This window comes from Pelophylax lessonae, assembly GCF_965119305.1.
Source record: "Pelophylax lessonae genome assembly, chromosome: 1".
Lineage (NCBI taxonomy): Eukaryota > Metazoa > Chordata > Amphibia > Anura > Ranidae > Pelophylax > Pelophylax lessonae.
Window position 1 is genome coordinate 397,161,553 of NC_138768.1, and position 16,759 is coordinate 397,178,311.

The following is a 16,759-nucleotide window of genomic DNA, read 5'->3' on the forward strand; positions in this document are numbered from 1 at the left end:
TAAAAGAAAAAGAAAATGGGGGTGGGGGGGGGGGTCAAGGCTGATGTATATTTTAGATCCAAGGACAGGTTTACTGCATAGCTGTCATATTCCAGTGTTCATATTTGTCACCCCACACTCAGCCTGCCTTGAATGTACAACTAATGAAAGAAGACGTTGAAATTGCCTGTGGCATTAGATCTGGGGGGGGGGGGGGGTGCATTTTTGTGTAAGTGAATAAAAAAAGAGTCCAGGCTGCAACCTGTATTATAGATGGATGGAAGGTTATATGAAATGACAGCGATAATAGAAGTTGTTCTGAATGCTGTTTGATTTGCAGTATCAAGTAGCTAACCAGATGATCTAGTCCTTCCAGGTGTGTTCTGTTCCCTGCTCCGTTGTCTCCCACAGAAACAGATATAATTAATCTTCTACAATCCTTTGTGGAAATCAGTCATGTCAAACAGCGGTTGAGTACAACGCAGTAGCCATGCACATGAAGTGAAGTGTGCTCATTTATAGGCATCTTTTTTTCCCCATAGAATTAGTGCTTCCAGGGTTGTTATTCTCTAGTTACTATGCATATTTGAAAGCTCCATGAACATGTAATATCTGCAATCAAAGCCTAACGGGACCCTCTTAATGTATTCTTGTAATGCAGTCAACAGTAATGAGCCTACACCTTACCTTTATACATATCTACAAAAGCGTTTTTGATAAAAAAAAAAAAAGAAAAAAATATTGTTGGGTGAGCGGAAGCCAGTGGAGGGATTGACAGAAGAGTAGCAAGCACTGAGCAGTTGGTAAGTTGGATGAGTCTGGCAGCAGCATTTACGATGGATTGAAGGGGGGATAGCCCTGTCAGCACCAGGGTAATTGGACCGTCTCTCTAAGGCCCCTTTCAAAAGGGCGGCACGCCCGACAGACTCCATTTTGCTCAGCGGGGATTGATCCGCCGCTCCACGATGAGCAGGCGGACGACAGCTCCATCTCCGCTCTGTGTGCAGAGACAGAGCTGTCAGAACCCCGCTCTCCTCTATGGGAGATAAGATGAAAACGGACCGCCTGTCCATTTTCATCCAATCTTATCCGATCCGATCTGATCCTCCAGACGGATGAAAAATAGGGTTTCCATCCATCCGGATTTCACGGACAGGATTGGATCGGATAGCAGCAGGTGTCAGTGGAGATATCACTGCTGACACCCGCTGCTCCATAGGGCCGCATGGAGCATCCCATCAGGTCCGCCTGTAAAACTGACTGGTGGACCGGATCAGAAAGCCTGTGTGAAAGAGGCCTAACACACAGAAAGCCGTCCCACTTGCCGACATGCCCCACGGATCACAGGAGAGTAAAGTTGGCTATACACTGATCGAAATGTGTCCGAGTGAGCAGGCACCAGACAAATTTCAGTCAATGTGTGGCAGTTCCCATGCGACAGAATCTGATAGTTTGATCCACTTCTGTTGATGGATTGCTACTTCCTTGATCAGCAGCTGCAGTCACCCATCAAAGTTTTCTAACAACAGTGGGTCTGCTATAGGAATGCAGTATTCCAGTGGATTCCTCTACCCACCTCGTTTTTGTGGATGGTGGCATTTTTTTTACATAAAAGTGCTACAGATATAAAACATAAAAAAGGCATACTTATTAGTGTATATGCGGCCTGACTACATTGATGTCAAAAAGGGTCCAGTGAGCCTTTAGGGATATCAATCCATAAAGGAAAGCTGTACTAAGAGAATATAAAGTCAATGATTACATGGCGCTCTCTGATGGTGGGTGGCATACCATGAGGTAAAGAGGTAAAAATATAGAAAGTAAAAAATGGGTAGAAAAATATAAAAAAAGGATGAGGTGGAAGGGGGGAGGGGGCCCACGAGAGCGGCTGCCAGCTGGAGCAAGGAGAGGCTCTGAGGAGAATAAACAAAAAGAAAGCAACGCCAGCTTAGTGAAGCATAAGGTTTATTAATAAAAAAAACACATAGTGACTTACTCTTAGGTAAGTAAAGGCCGGTTCGGTAGGTAAATGGGATCATCCATCTTTTTGTCCTGGATACCGTTGCAGAAAGGAGGGGTGCAGGGTGCCGGTGGTGCATGGAGGCTGTTGTCTGGCAGCCTGTCTGATGGTCCTGTGGTGGTGGAGGACTCTCAATGGGGCTCCACTTCCTACTTCCTGTCAGCCCGACATCACTTCCTGTGAGGTGGAGGGAAAGATGGGCGTTGCTAGCTTTCGGAGCATCCGTGCTCCTTCATTAGGCGGTGGGGGTGGCTTATCAGGGACAGGGAATATATACCCTGTTGATAAGTAGCTCATTAGAGCATAAGTCTGGAGAGGGTGGGTCCCAAAAGGGGCGGGCCGAGGTGCTAGTGTGGCTTCAAACATAAACTCTGCATTAGGTTAAACAGGGTTTTTCTCTAATGAGCTACTTATCAACAGGGTATATATTCCCTGTCCCTGATAAGCCACCCCCACCGCCTAATGAAGGAGCACGGATGCTCCGAAAGCTAGCAACGCCCATCTTTCCCTCCACCTCACAGGAAGTGATGTCGGGCTGACAGGAAGTAGGAAGTGGAGCCCCACTGAGAGTCCTCCACCACCACAGCACCATCAGACAGGCTGCCAGACAACAGCCTCCACGCACCACCGGCACCCTGCACCCCTCCTTTCTGCAACGGTATCCAGGACAAAAAGATGGATGATACCATTTACCTACCGAACCGGCCTTTACTTACCTAAGAGTAAGTCACTATGTGTTTTTTTTATTAATAAACCTTATGCTTCACTAAGCTGGTACTAAGAGAATATTGCTGACATATCCTTCTGAAACTGCTAGTTGCTTTCATGAGGATTCTGTAGCTAACATTTCTGAGGCACAGACTCAAAACATATACAAATCAGAATTCCAAATGTTATGCCTTTTTTTATTATGCCCATTCTGGGCCTGTCACTAAGAATTGTATAATAGATAAGGGACAGTCACGCAAATAGTATTCTTAGAACAATGTCATGAGAAGGACTTTCAATGCAGGATTCCTAGTCTAAAAATGTGCAGGTTTGTTGAAAAATAAAAGTGTAAAATAGTCTGTGGTCATCAATTAGAATGCAGTTGTCATTTTGGAGCTAGCATCACAGTATAGAAAAAGAGTACATACCATTGACAATGCATGTTGGTGTTTCCTGGCACATCACTGCCACATAAACTGGATTGTGGCTTTGCCTCCTTAACCCAATAGGACTATATATCTACACGTTTTAAAGGTGGACAGCCTAGCACAGCATTCTCTTTTTTTGTTCTCACCATTGGGACCTGACTGGAAAAAATTACCATTTTATGACCAAGGCCAGGTTCATTCTCTCCTGGGTGGAATTCTCTTCAGTGCATCCTCTAAATGAGCCTCATCAAGGGAGCCCCATTCTGGTCTTTCCCTGTTTCAAGATGAGGCCAATTGCCAGAAGTCTGCTGTGCATGCATGGCCAGTTATGATGCTTTCCTTTGTCTCTGGGCATTTCCTATGTGGATGCCCTGACTTAACATGGCACCTGGTGTTGTGAACACAATCAGTGCATGTGCAACTTGATGACATCATTAAGCACCAAAGGCCGACATATAACATGGAGTTTGAATGCTGTCACACAGATCTGTGGGATCTTTCCTGCATGTCCAGTTTTTTTCTAAATTGTATCAGGGGGCACTTTCTTGGTAAGTCCTTTGTCTTAGTACAGCCTATTCCACTTTTACTGTCCATTCTTTTCAGAATGGAAAAATGCTGCCCAGTCATTTCACTAGTTGCCTGCAAAAGGTAAGGGTTTAAAATAGTGAAGACTAAGCCAAAAACCTATGGTCTAAATGAGGTCATATTTTGACAGCACTACAATAACAGTGTTGGGAATCATCTACTCCAGTGGGCCCACTAACAGGCCAGATTTGCAAGATAACTGAAATACATCCCAGGTAATATAATTTGCTGCTCAGTGATTGCAGTACTCTAGTCTGCATATCCCCAAGGTAATACCTAAAATTTGGCCTGTTAGTGGGCCCTGTAGGCCAGGGTTGAGGACCACTGATCTACTCCTTGCAGATGTTCCAAACTGAGTGACTCCACACCCTCATCACAGCACATTTATACCCCGTATTCAGGTTTTTCTGTCACCACCATTCTTCCTCTCCAAGACCCTGCAGACACCCAACCATGATAGATGCTGGATCATAAAGCCTTGCCTGAAAAGCTTGCATGCCAGTCCTGCTTTGCAAAGCCATGAGAGAGAGAGAGGAGGAGGAGGCAGATGTGAGAGAGGGGTAACAGCTTTAATAAAGGAATCTGTAACAGAATCAATTCAGGAGGTCTCTGCTTTTCAGTCAGACATCCTCCAGTCAAAGTCAACTGGCCAAAAAGGATTCAGGGAGCTCCTCCGATGAGGACATTTTACAGGCTTTTGATTTTTCCCTAATAGCACCTTTCCCAAAGGTAGCGATCGGTGGGAAGAAATGGGTGAAACTCCTCAAAAGTTAAAAAAATACTTTCCTAATCTCAAAAGAGAACTAATCTATTTTCATTTTATTGAAGAAATTTATTAAGGAAATTGTTCAGGATGAGTGGCAAAAACCTGAAAATAAACCATATATTAGTAACAGGTTAAGTAAGCTGTATCCCTTAAAGGTAAATCTGCTAATCTCTCCTCGTGTAGTAGATACTTTATTAATGAGATTAATAGGCCAATATTAATTTGTATATAGTGTTCATTTACATATAATGTTCCTTTTCGTTGTATATTGGGCTGGTGGGGATGTGTGTGGGAACCTTTGTGACATTGTGCAATGTGGTGGGTGGATGTGCTATGTGTATTTTCTGGACATGATTGCAGTGTTTTTTGGAAGATCTGTGGCCCTGGTGGGGTGGGGTTGCCTGCAGGGCACGTTGGGTGATCGGCCGGATCCCGGGACATATCCCATGATCCTCCTCTAGTCCTCCCAATTGGTCCCTCTGCTGCTTGACAGGAGGAAGAGTGAGCAGGGGACCACACACAGAGCTGCTCTATGGCTGCACAACAGAGAAGCTTATGGTGAGAGGAAACTCCTGCACACATAGCCCAGCAATGGGGGATTGAGCCCACACAAAACTGGCACTCTTCCTCCAGGTCTGTCACCACTTGCAGTGCTGGGGGCAGGGTGGGAGCCAGGGGGAGTGATGGATTTCACAGCTGGCAAGGCACCGAGCTACAAGTTTATTTGGGCTAATTACAGAAAACAGAGACACAAATGCTGGTAACCCTTCTTTTTCCATTATTATGTACTACCTAACAGTTAACTATACTACCCTGTATACAATTTTATTTTGATATAACGCAAGCATTAAAAGTTCAGTCTACACAGAACTAATATCTCAGTTAGATTTTGGAAATCATTTGTACATTTTAATATCTCTCAGGAACTCTACTTATGGGATTTTCTACATTCAAGTTCATGTGTCTGCATATGTGGGAGTGATTACCACTTTGCCAATTGTATTCGCAATTTTATTTTTATGGAGTCTGGAACAGAAGGTTCTAGTACTTATAAAGGAGGACTGAAAAACCCCAACCCCCTAAGTTTTCACATGAAGATGTCACTGTTGGAGTATCCAAAACATACGTTCAAATCATACTCAGCCCACTAGGCATCGCTTATAAAAATAAATATCTTTTGAGTGGACTGACTCTTTAAAGTAAAAGTCTCTATAGAAGAGACTTACACTTCTTTGTGCAGCTAAAATAATCATACAATGTATTCACTAGCTGAGGCATTAGAAACTTTGCATCAAAAGGATTCATTCATGTTACACATTGCATTTGGTATGCTAACATTAGCAAATTAAATCCAAAGTTTAAGGTTTTTTTACAGAGTGTGAAAGCGTTAGAACCTCTATCAGATCTTTATTATTGTGCCCAGGTTACATAGTTACATAGTTACATAGTAGGTGAGGTTGAATAACGACAATAGTACATCCAGTTCAACCTGTGTAGGTGTGTGTGGCTGTAATCATCTCACATACCCCTGAACGTTCTGATCCTTGAGATGTACGTCTAAGAGTCTTTTGAAAGCCACCATACTACCCACAAAAACCACCTCTTGTGGTAGAGAATTCCACAATCTTGTAGCCCTAACAGTAAAGAACCCCCCACGTTGCCTGAGGTTAAAACGCTTCTCCTCTAATCGCATTGTATGCCCTCGAGTCCTCATGCAATCCCTTCGACTGAACAGCTTTTTTTCTAAGCTGAGATCCCCATTGAGATATTTAAAAATTGCTATCATGTCCCCCCTCAGGCGTCTCTTCTCCAGGGAGAATAAATCAAGCGATTGCAGACGCTCTTCATAATTAAGGTCCTCCAATCCCCTAATTAATTTAGTTGCCCTTCTCTGGACTCTCTCCAGCTCCAAGGTTGGAAAGATTTCCACTTACTGCCTATTTTGTAGCAATGTAGCAGAGCAAAGAAGAATTAGGGCCTCAGTTGAATTTATTTCTGCAGTTAGAGCCATTGTGGAAGAAAATTTCCCTTCACTTTCTGCCCCAGTTCTTGATACTTGCAACCGGATATGTGTTTAAATACCCCCAATAGTGACAGAGGGCAAAAAAACTCTTTAACATTTCAGCAAAGGTTTAGTCTAAGTAACAACTTCCAATTCATACCCACTATAGTTTTATTAGTCCGTTTTTTTTTGTTTTTTTTTTAATTCATTTACATGCCTCTCCAATCATTCTACCCTAGGCTATTGCATGAAACGTTGCACAGTCACAGCCTTTTCACGTTTTGGAAGGCAGGACAGGACATTAATATCTTCCTGTAGCCTGTTTTCATGTTTTTGAATGCATTGCACTTTGTAAAAAATAGGTGCCTTTAATCACAATGTACTAAAATATTAATTTAATTCATCATTGCAGGCATTCATAAAACATAAATATGATATAGAGCTGACATCGTACCTAATTTTTGGTAAATTATGCTTGCGTGATCTTGGCGTTCTAAAAAGAGAATTGAAATAAGAAGTGGTATCAGGTTAACTGAACAGTAGGCCAAAAAGTAATGCTTTTGTGGGTCAATAGCAAATAACTTTAGGGTAATACTATAAAGAGATAACTATAGCAGATGCTGCGCTTTATACTTGGTATTTGTGTCTCACTCAATATGTGCGTTAGCATGAGGTATAATATGTGTGCTATTAGTGGAAAATTCTTTGTAAGCTTTAAGAATGTTACATTTGAGTAATATTTAAAAACAGCACCATATCTGTCATTCATTGTGAACATGTAGGTGGAATGCCTGATTACTGCCGTTGTAAGATACATAGAGCCAACAGAAAACAGTGATTACTGTAAGTCTTCCCTGAAATTCTACTTGGCTGAATTGATTAACACCACATGGCCTACTATTTTCTTCACACTTTTTTCTTCTGAAGGCCATCTTTGTATCAGTTGCAACAAAGAATGATTTTTCAGTAAAGATGACAGTACCTCTAATTGAATTCTAAGCTTGAAATGTGATATATTATTCCAATTTACCTAATGTGCAAAATAATTAGTGAACAGGAACAGACTGTCATTATTGGCTTCAATCATAGTCTCTTCTTGTAGTTTACAACATTATAACATGAACAATGTCATATTATGTCGTGGAAAGTTTTCTAAGAGAGCTGACTTAATTACTTGCAATCATGCTTAGTATCCAAACTAAAAACAATAAAATAGTTACAAGCTTACATATTCCTAAATGATTAAAGTGCTTTTCACAGCATATTATGATTTGATTAACTGTTAGCCTAATCTTTATTAATACTTCTTGAATGCTGTATATCCAGTCTGTTTATCTCTATCTATTATATGTACTTGGCATTAATAAAAAGGAGGGTGACAATTTGCTTCATAGTAGGAGTAGCACTTTTATGATTTCATCATTGTTACTCATCAAGCATAGGCGAAGCTTGAAAAATGAGTCAGGCTTTTGCTGCTCGAAATCATATAAAAGTCAAACCAAATATGAAACTTTCCACATATTTCTACAGACTGTTGAACTGACATGTATGAAGAAAAACGTTCTAATGTGATTTCATGTTATAGTATACTGTATACATGCTGTTTTTACATCTTTATCTTTTTCTTGTTTCAGGTCCGTGACCAGAGAGTTATACTTCATGGGAGGAGTCATGCTTCACACGGCTACATCTTGCTGGCATTTAATCCTGTGTGTGACCATGGTTTTGGTCTATGTTGGGACCACTCTAGGCTGTCCAGCCCGCTGTGAATGCTCAGCGCAAAACAAGTCTGTCAGCTGTTATCGGAGACGATTCACATCTATACCAGAGGGCATCCCAATAGAGACTAAGATTTTGGATTTAAGTAAGAACAAACTAAAAAGTGTGGTCCCGGTGGATTTTTTGAGTTATCCTTTGCTGGAGGAGATAGACCTTAGTGACAATATAATCACAAATGTGGAGCCTGGAAGTTTTAATAATCTTTTTAATTTACGCTCTTTGAGCCTAAAAGGGAATCGTTTAAAACTGGTGGACCTGGGTGTCTTTACAGGTTTGTCAAACTTGACTAAGCTCGATATAAGTGAAAACAAAATAGTTATCTTATTAGACTATATGTTTCAGGGTCTTCATAATTTAAAGTCCCTTGACGTAGGAGATAATCAGCTACTTTTTATATCACATAGAGCTTTTAGTGGACTGCTTAGTCTGGAGCAGCTCACCTTGGAGAAATGCAACTTAACAGCTGTACCTACTGATGCCCTCTCACATCTACACAACCTCTATAGTCTCCATTTAAAATATCTCAACATTAACGCGTTGCCTGAAATTGCCTTCAAGAGATTGTTCCGGCTGAAAATTCTGGATATCAGTTATTGGCCTCTTCTGGATATCATACCTGCAAACTGTTTTTATGGTCTGAACCTGACATATCTCTCAATTACCTACACCAATATCTCAATAATTCCTTATCACGCTTTAAAACACTTGGTATACTTAACTCACCTAAATCTTTCCTTTAACCCCATTAGCAGTATTGAAGCAGGAGCACTGGGAGACTTGGTTCGCCTTCAGGAACTACACTTGGTTGGAGCTCAGATACGCATTATTGAACCCCATGCCTTTCAAGGACTCAGGTTCCTGCGCTTACTCAATGTGTCTCAGAACCAGCTGGAAACATTAGAAGAGAATGTTTTCCACTCTCCAAAGGCTCTGGAAATACTTTGTATTGATGATAACCCACTAATATGTGACTGTCGCCTCAGTTGGATGCTGCAGAGGCATCCCATGTTGAACTTTGGAGGTCAACAGCCAACATGTGCAAGCCCAGACAATATTAAAGAGAAATCATTTAAGGAATTCCACAGCACTGTATTATCTCTATACTTTATATGTAAAAAACCTAAAATCAAGGAAAGAGAAATTCAACAGTTGCATGTAGATGAAGGGCAGAGGGTGCAGATGAATTGCAATGCTGATGGAGATCCTCAGCCAATGATTTCCTGGGTTACCCCCCGAAGAAGGATGGTTTCAGCAAAATCCCATGGAAGAGCCACCGTTCTGGTCAATGGCACTTTGGAAATAAGGTATGCCCAGATTCAAGACACCGGAACCTATGTTTGTGTTGCTAGTAATGCTGCTGGAAATGATACCTTCTCGGCTTCCCTTACTGTGAAAGGATTTGTTCCCGACCGTTCCTACACCAATATGACTCCCATGTTTATTACGGAATTAAATGAAACCAACACTAATGGCACCAATTCTAACATGACATTTTCCTTGGATCTAAAGACAATACTTGTGTCCACAGCTATGGGTTGCTTTACATTCCTGGGTGTGGTTTTATTTTGCTTTTTGTTGCTTTTTGTTTGGAGCAGAGGGAAAGGGAAGCACAAAACTAGCATTGATCTGGAATATGTTCCTCGTAAAAACAATGGTGCTGTAGTGGAAGCAGATGTCACAGGCACTGTACCCAGGAGATTTAACATGAAAATGATCTAGCCGATTGCTACAAGCAGAGATTGGTTATCTTCTGGCATTTTTTTCTGTTCACTAAAATAGCCTGGCAATTTGGATTGCTGGGTGTAGGCAGCTACATGAGGCTGCCAATGTGTCAAACTGGTTTTGTGATATTGGAAAGACAGTCTAGAGCTGCTTAAAAGAGCCCAGTGACCTGTGGGCAAGAACCTGATGGCATTTCATGGAGTGGTTTCACTAATTCTTTGCATTGCAAATATTGGCATTCTGGGGATCTCAGTAACAAACTTATGACTCATTCTCATGGACAACTGCTCAACATTTTCTACCACTGAAAACAAAACCTACAGTGTAGGATTTGCATACAAAAATGACACCTGTCCAAAAAACATATTCTAGAGTGTAATTTGTATCTATAGATATCATTTGTTTACGCTGAGCATCATTCTTTCTTGTTGGTTTCACATTACAAATGAATTGGTATGGCTTATTTTATAAACATTCCCAACCTGAAGCAATACAAAAGGAGAGATTGTTACTTTGTCTCCACTAATAATGATGACTTCAGAAAGTCCAGCCATGACTCTCATATTAAAAATATCACCTGCAGCCAATCGAGCATTGGTCCATGATACAAAATGGCTTGTTATACTTTTTATTTTTTTAAAACATGCAAAAATGTAAATGTTTCTATTGGATTACAATTCAGAATATATTGAAAAACAACAAAATTTGAATGTTGGTTCCCCATTGTAGAAATGAATTGTTATAGACATACCATTTTTGGCTCAGTGATGTTTAACATGGTAACCATGGCATTAAAAAACTGTTCATTGGATTCCCAAACTCAAATTTTATTTACTTTAATTTATAACCAGCTGGAAATTTTAAAGCTGAATCGATGCTTGGTTATATTTATTGTGTGACAATGTTTATAAAGACATATACATGATTTGATACAGAGCTGAGTTATTTTTTATACCTAGTATAACAATGGACCAGTTTACTGTAACCGAAAAATAAGTAAAGTATCGTCATCCAGGTTGACAAAATGTAGCCAACTGTTGACATATTTTGTTTAGTGGAAGTCAATAGCGCAGATCAGAATGACCCATTTTTGTCTTATGACTTGCAGTAAATGACAGGGGTTTATTATAGTGACAATTACAGCTATGAATCTTTATGAGAAAAAGAAAAAAACATTCCTAGCAAGATAAATCTAGTAACAGATCGTCCTTTGGAAATTAACATCAAAAATACAATATATGCATAAAGCCATTATGAGCATCAGTGTTTTGTTAAAACAGAAATTATTTTCTATACAAATATAGTAGCCATTTATTATGAAAATATTGTTACCATATATATGTGACTTAAAGAAACAAAAAAAATTCTATATGTTATAATTTCTGATGTCACAGGTATCTCGTAGCATAAAGTAAGTGCAATTCAGCAGAAGCGCATAGGGGATTAAAAGTTACAGCATTGAGTTCCTATGTTAATCTATGAGCCATTATGCACTGAAGTTTTTTGTTTTTTTTCCCCTGTAATAATGGTCCAAAGAATGATATAGGAACCCAAGGGATTTCCCCCAAGAAGCATTCATATCCAATTTCATCTAGTAGAACTGATAAAAATACATCTGTTTGCCTGTGTGTTTGTTAAAACAGGAAATTTTTTGTTCCGCTTCATGAATATAACGACCAAAGGGCTCAGAAAACAAAGAAACATAATTACTGACCCATATCAATTCCGCTTCATTATGTCCCAGTGCTGTAATGATAAATCACCTTGGTCCAGTTAGAAAGAGTATCTGTTTATTAATGTTCCAGTCAGTGAAAATACATGTAAAGTTGTGCAAAACCTTTGATTTAAATGCTTCTTTTTATTTTATTTTATTTTTTCTAGTTATTAACTGACACACAACTAGCAGTAAACAGCGGCAATCATGTTCAAACAGCCAAAAAGCATAATAAAATTGAATAATTCTCTAATGTGTTTCTTGTGTTTGAATTTTTGCTGAAAACATCAAGTCCTATTGTAATTAAACTGTTTAACCTTTTCTTTTTATTCTAGCTGCGTTAAAAGAAAATAAAATGTAAAGAGCAATAGTTACTACTTTTCTGCTAAAACACTGAATCCTCTAAAATGTCCAAAATATTTGTTTTTTCAGAGAATTGAACCATGAGAAATCATGATCATTTTTTAGCTCAAAATGGAACTAAACTCAGCGATTTAATGTTCTCAAAAAAAAAAGTTAGTCCCAGCATATCGGGAATGCTAGCGATCACATTTGCTTTTGTTCTCAATCAAACCATCAAATGGCTGGTAAAGAGAAATGGACAGAGGGCGCACCAGCCTAGCGCATTATCTTTAAAACAATTTATTGTAATGGACATCTATACACATTATACTCACAAAACGATTATGAAACACGGGCAATAAGCAATGAGGGACCCCACCACTCATTCCCCCAACTAGCTCTGATGAAGGGGGAACACCCCGAAACGCGTAAGAATTTTTTTGGAGGTCTACATCCTTCCACAGCCTACGGCAGCTGAGGATGCCCAGTGGAGACCCCTGGTGGTCCCTCATTGCTTATTGCCCGTGTTTCATAATAGTTTTGTGAGTATAATGTGTATACATATCTATTACAATAAATTGTTTTAAAGATAATGCGCTAGGCTGGTGCACCCTCTGTCCATTTTTCTTTTCCAGTATCTGCTTTGGGTTACCACGACCCGTTGAGAGTGGCAGCACAGCCTGAATTTACTACAATTTGACCTGAATCGCATTTTCAGGATACCAGCCGCAAGGCCACCCCTCAAGCACAGGAGTCATTTGCTCTTTGTACATCAAATGGCTGGTGTCATACCTGATCACATGTGCTTCATCATGATCATACTTGTGCACAGCCTATTGCATTAGTGTATGCACCTCAACGCTTCAACTTATGTGTGTGTGGCATATTTATCGGCCTATTCCCTGCCCTCCATACTGAAACAATGGGGGAAGCAAGGGAGCACGCAGGGTGACCTGGGCAGTAGAAAGAAGAACAAGGACAGGAGAGGTGGCATATATTGGTACCGATCCACTGTATTTTCCTCCTGTGGCAGTGGAATGTCAGCGAGAGGGAGAGGAGGAGAAGCCTACTTTAAGCTGCTGCAGGAGGAAAATAGAGATTAATTCCACCCCAGCCACCTCTCCTGTCCAGGTTCTGGGGTCAACAAGGAAGGATTGTGGTTTACCTGTTACCTGCCCGCGATCGACGAGTAGATCGCAATTGACAGGCTGCCAACCCCAGGATTAGGGTGTGCCCAGACACACTCCTTGGGCACTCAGAGGCTCAGATAGTCGCCTCCTTGGCTGTAAAGCATATAATGAGGTTAGTTCCACTTAAGGCCCCTTTCACACTTGTGTGACTTCAAAGTCGCGCGATTTTGATGTGACTTTTTGCCGCGATTTTGATGCGAGTTTGAATGGGCTTATAATGTCTTTTACTCAAAACGCATCAAAATTATGCCAAAAGTAGTGCAGGGACTACCTTGAAGTCGGGTGCGACTTCAAGTTGCACAGATATAAATGGGGCTCATTGGAAATCATGGAGAACGACTTGTCATGCGATTTTGCAGTCCCAAATTGCATGACAAGTCGCACAAGTGTGAAAGGGGCATTAAAGCTGAAGCCCAGGCACAAAAAAAACCTACTGTTAGTTAACCGGTAACGGTGTTTCTTCGAGCCTTCCAGGACGGCCCACAGATGAGAGATGATAGGCTCCTCCCTACTGGAAACACAATCACTTACAATTTGTTAAAAGGCCCCACCCTTCCCTTTGCCCCTCAGTTGTAAAACAGTATCTTCCACACCACAACCAAATTCCAAGGGAAGTGTTCTTATAATTCTATAGGTACTTACCACCTGTTATACATTCTTACCACACCCTTTTAACAGGGCGGGAAGTAGGCCGGCCGTCCTGGAAGGCTCGTAGAAACACCGTTACCGGTTAACGGTAGGTTTTCTCCTCTCACCTTCCAGGACGGCCCACACACGAGAGGATAATAGATTACCCATAGGCCTACCTTAGGGTGGGACCACTGCCTGTAAGACCTTTCGGCCAAAGGCTAGGTCTTGTTGAGACAGTACTTCTACACGGTAATGCTTCAGGAATGTGTCATGACTGGACCAGGTGGCTGCACTGCGGATCTGCTCCCAGGATGCTCCAGCCTTCTCGGCCCAGGATGTAGCTAGGGCTCTTGTTGAGTGTGCTTTAGTTTTAGTTGGAGCAGGAACACCTGAGACCTCATACGAGGTGGTAATTGCTTGTCTAATCCACCTAGAAACTGAAGACTTTGAGGCCTGCAGTCCTTTTCTGGGCCCAGAATAGAGGACTAAAAGGTGGTTTGATCTCATAAAGTCTTTGGTCCTCTCTAAATAAGTGAGAAGAGATCTTCTCAGATCAATACTGTGAAATGTCCTGTCCTTATTATTTTTGGGGTTATCACAAAAGGATGGTAGATTTATTCCTGTGTCCTGTGGAAAGAAGATGCTACCTTTGGCAAATACAGGGGATCTGGTTTAAGAACAATCCTGTCTGGAAAATCACCATAAAAGGTTCTTTTATGTAAAGAGCTTGTAGGTCCCCTATTCTTCTCACTGTTGTAATGGCTAACAGGAAGGCCAATTTTAACCACATAAACTTAAGGGAGATTTCCTTTAAGGGTTCGAAAGGGTCCTCATATAATGCCTATAGGACCCTGGTCAGGTCACAGGGGCTGGAACCTGTCTTTAACAATAGGGGTAGCCCTTTGTCTAGCCAACAAAAATTTTTTGATGAACGGCTCTTTTGCCAAACGAGTGTCCGAAAATACCGAAAGAGCCGCTATTTGTACCCTAAGGTTGTTAGTTGCCACACCCTTATCTACTCCATCTTGCAAGAATTCTAAGATTGTAGGAATAGAGGTGGAGGCAAAATCCTTTTTCCTACGCCAGGTACAAATTTTTTTCCAAATTTTCATATAAATATTTCTAGTGGCTGGCTTTCTGCTCAGCAAGAGTGTGTCCACTACTCTTTCTGAGCAACCTTTTGAAATTAGGAGTTGGCGCTCAGTAACCAGGCTGTCAGATGGAAGAATCCTGGGTTTGGACACAGAACTGGTCCTTGAAACAGCAGGTCTGGGGGATTCGGGAGTTACCACGGTGAGGCTACTGACATGGCTTTTAAGGTTGCAAACCATGGCCTTTTTGGCCACCAAGGGACAATTAGGATAAGTCGCAGATTCTGAGACTGACTTAATTTCTGCAGGACTCTGGGAATTAGGGTCATGGGGGGGGGGAGGCGTAGGCTAGGTTGAACTGCCAGGGCTGAGCTAGGACATCCAGCCCAGACATCCCTTTGGCCCATGCAAGGGAGAAGAACCTCTTTACCTTCCTGTTCTGACCGGTGGCAAACAAGTCTATCTCCGGATGCCCAAACCTTTGGACCTCTGACTGGAAGATCCTGGGATTTAGTTCCCATTCTCCTTCTTTTATGGGATGGCGACTGAGGAAATCTGCTTGCCAGTTGTTCTTCCCCTTGATGTGAATGGCCACAAGGGAGATTATCTTCCCTTCGGCCCACCCAAGAATCTCTTTGGTCAGTGCTAAGAGGGAACTTGACCTGGTTCCTCCTTGTCGATTTAGATAGACGACAGTTGTGGTATTGTCTGATAGGATCAGAACTTCTCTATTTAAGATGAAGTTTTCAAACGCTTTTAGGGCTTCCCCCACTGCTTTCAACTCCCTGAAGTTGGACGAGGCCTGTTCTATTTGTCTGTCCTAGACCCCCTGAGCTTGAGCCCCCTCCATGTGCGCTCCCCAACCCTTCCTGCTGGCATCTGTGGTGATCTTTATAGGGTTCCATTGACCCCAGGGTCTGCCTTTTCCCAAGTTGTTTGGGTCCGCCCACCACTCCAGGGATACCTAAGCTTGAGGAGTGACATAGAATCTTCCTGTCCCAGGAGGACAGATGGAAGAATAGAAGTTCTCTTGCGTGGAGTTGCGCCCAAAAAACCGCTGGGATGCTGGCCGACATGAGTCCCAGGACTCTTAGGATTTCTCTACTGGAACAGGAGGGTGCGTCCCTGAGGGCTGTTACTGAAGAGACTATTTTCTCCCTTTTTTCTATTGGTAGAAAAAGTCTTTGAACCCTTGAGTCCACCTGGTAACCCAGGAAGGTTTGTATCTGGGTTGGTTCCAAGGATGATTTCTCTAGGTTGATTAGCCATCCTAATTTTTGTAGAGAACTTATCAACTGCTGGGTGTCCAAGTTCACCTGAACCGCTGATTTGCCGAAAATCAGCAGGTCGTCCAAATAGGGGATTAGGGCTATCCCTTGACGGTGTAAATGGGCTACCGCATCTGCCAAGGTTTTTGTGAAAATTCTTGGGCTGGCTGCCAGTCCAAAAGGAAGTGCTCTGAACTGCCAGTGAGCCGTCCCCTCTTTTGAAACTATCGCAAATCTCAGAAAGGGCTGATGTTCCTGATGAATCGGAACATGCAGGTATGCATCTCTGAGGTCTAGTGTAGTCATGAAAACATCTTTCAGTATATTTTTTCGTACTGAGTAGATGGTTTCCATTGAAAACTTTTTGTAAAGTAAAAACTTGTTCAAGTTTTTTAAATTGATTATGAGGCGATACTTCCCTGAGGGTTTGGAGACCACAAACACATGGGAATAAAAACCTTGGAAGAATTGATCTTCTAGGACCAGAATTATCACTAGCTGCTCTGCCAGTTTTTGAATTCCTTGTAGTAGGGCT

General features: G+C 41.6%; 1 protein-coding gene across 2 annotated transcripts in view; it reads left to right on the forward strand.

The window, feature by feature from the left end:
• The window catches only part of LINGO2 (leucine rich repeat and Ig domain containing 2), a 386,108-nt gene extending 374,152 nt beyond the window's left edge, over positions 1–11,956 (forward strand). For both annotated transcript variants that reach the window (XM_082242490.1, XM_082242489.1), the window contains exon 2: positions 8,123–11,956. In XM_082242490.1, coding sequence (XP_082098616.1) covers positions 8,148–9,986 — 1,839 coding nt within the window. In that variant the 5' untranslated portion in view covers positions 8,123–8,147 and the 3' untranslated portion in view covers positions 9,987–11,956. The remainder of the gene's footprint in view (positions 1–8,122) is intronic.
• Positions 11,957–16,759: the final 4,803 nt, after the last annotated feature.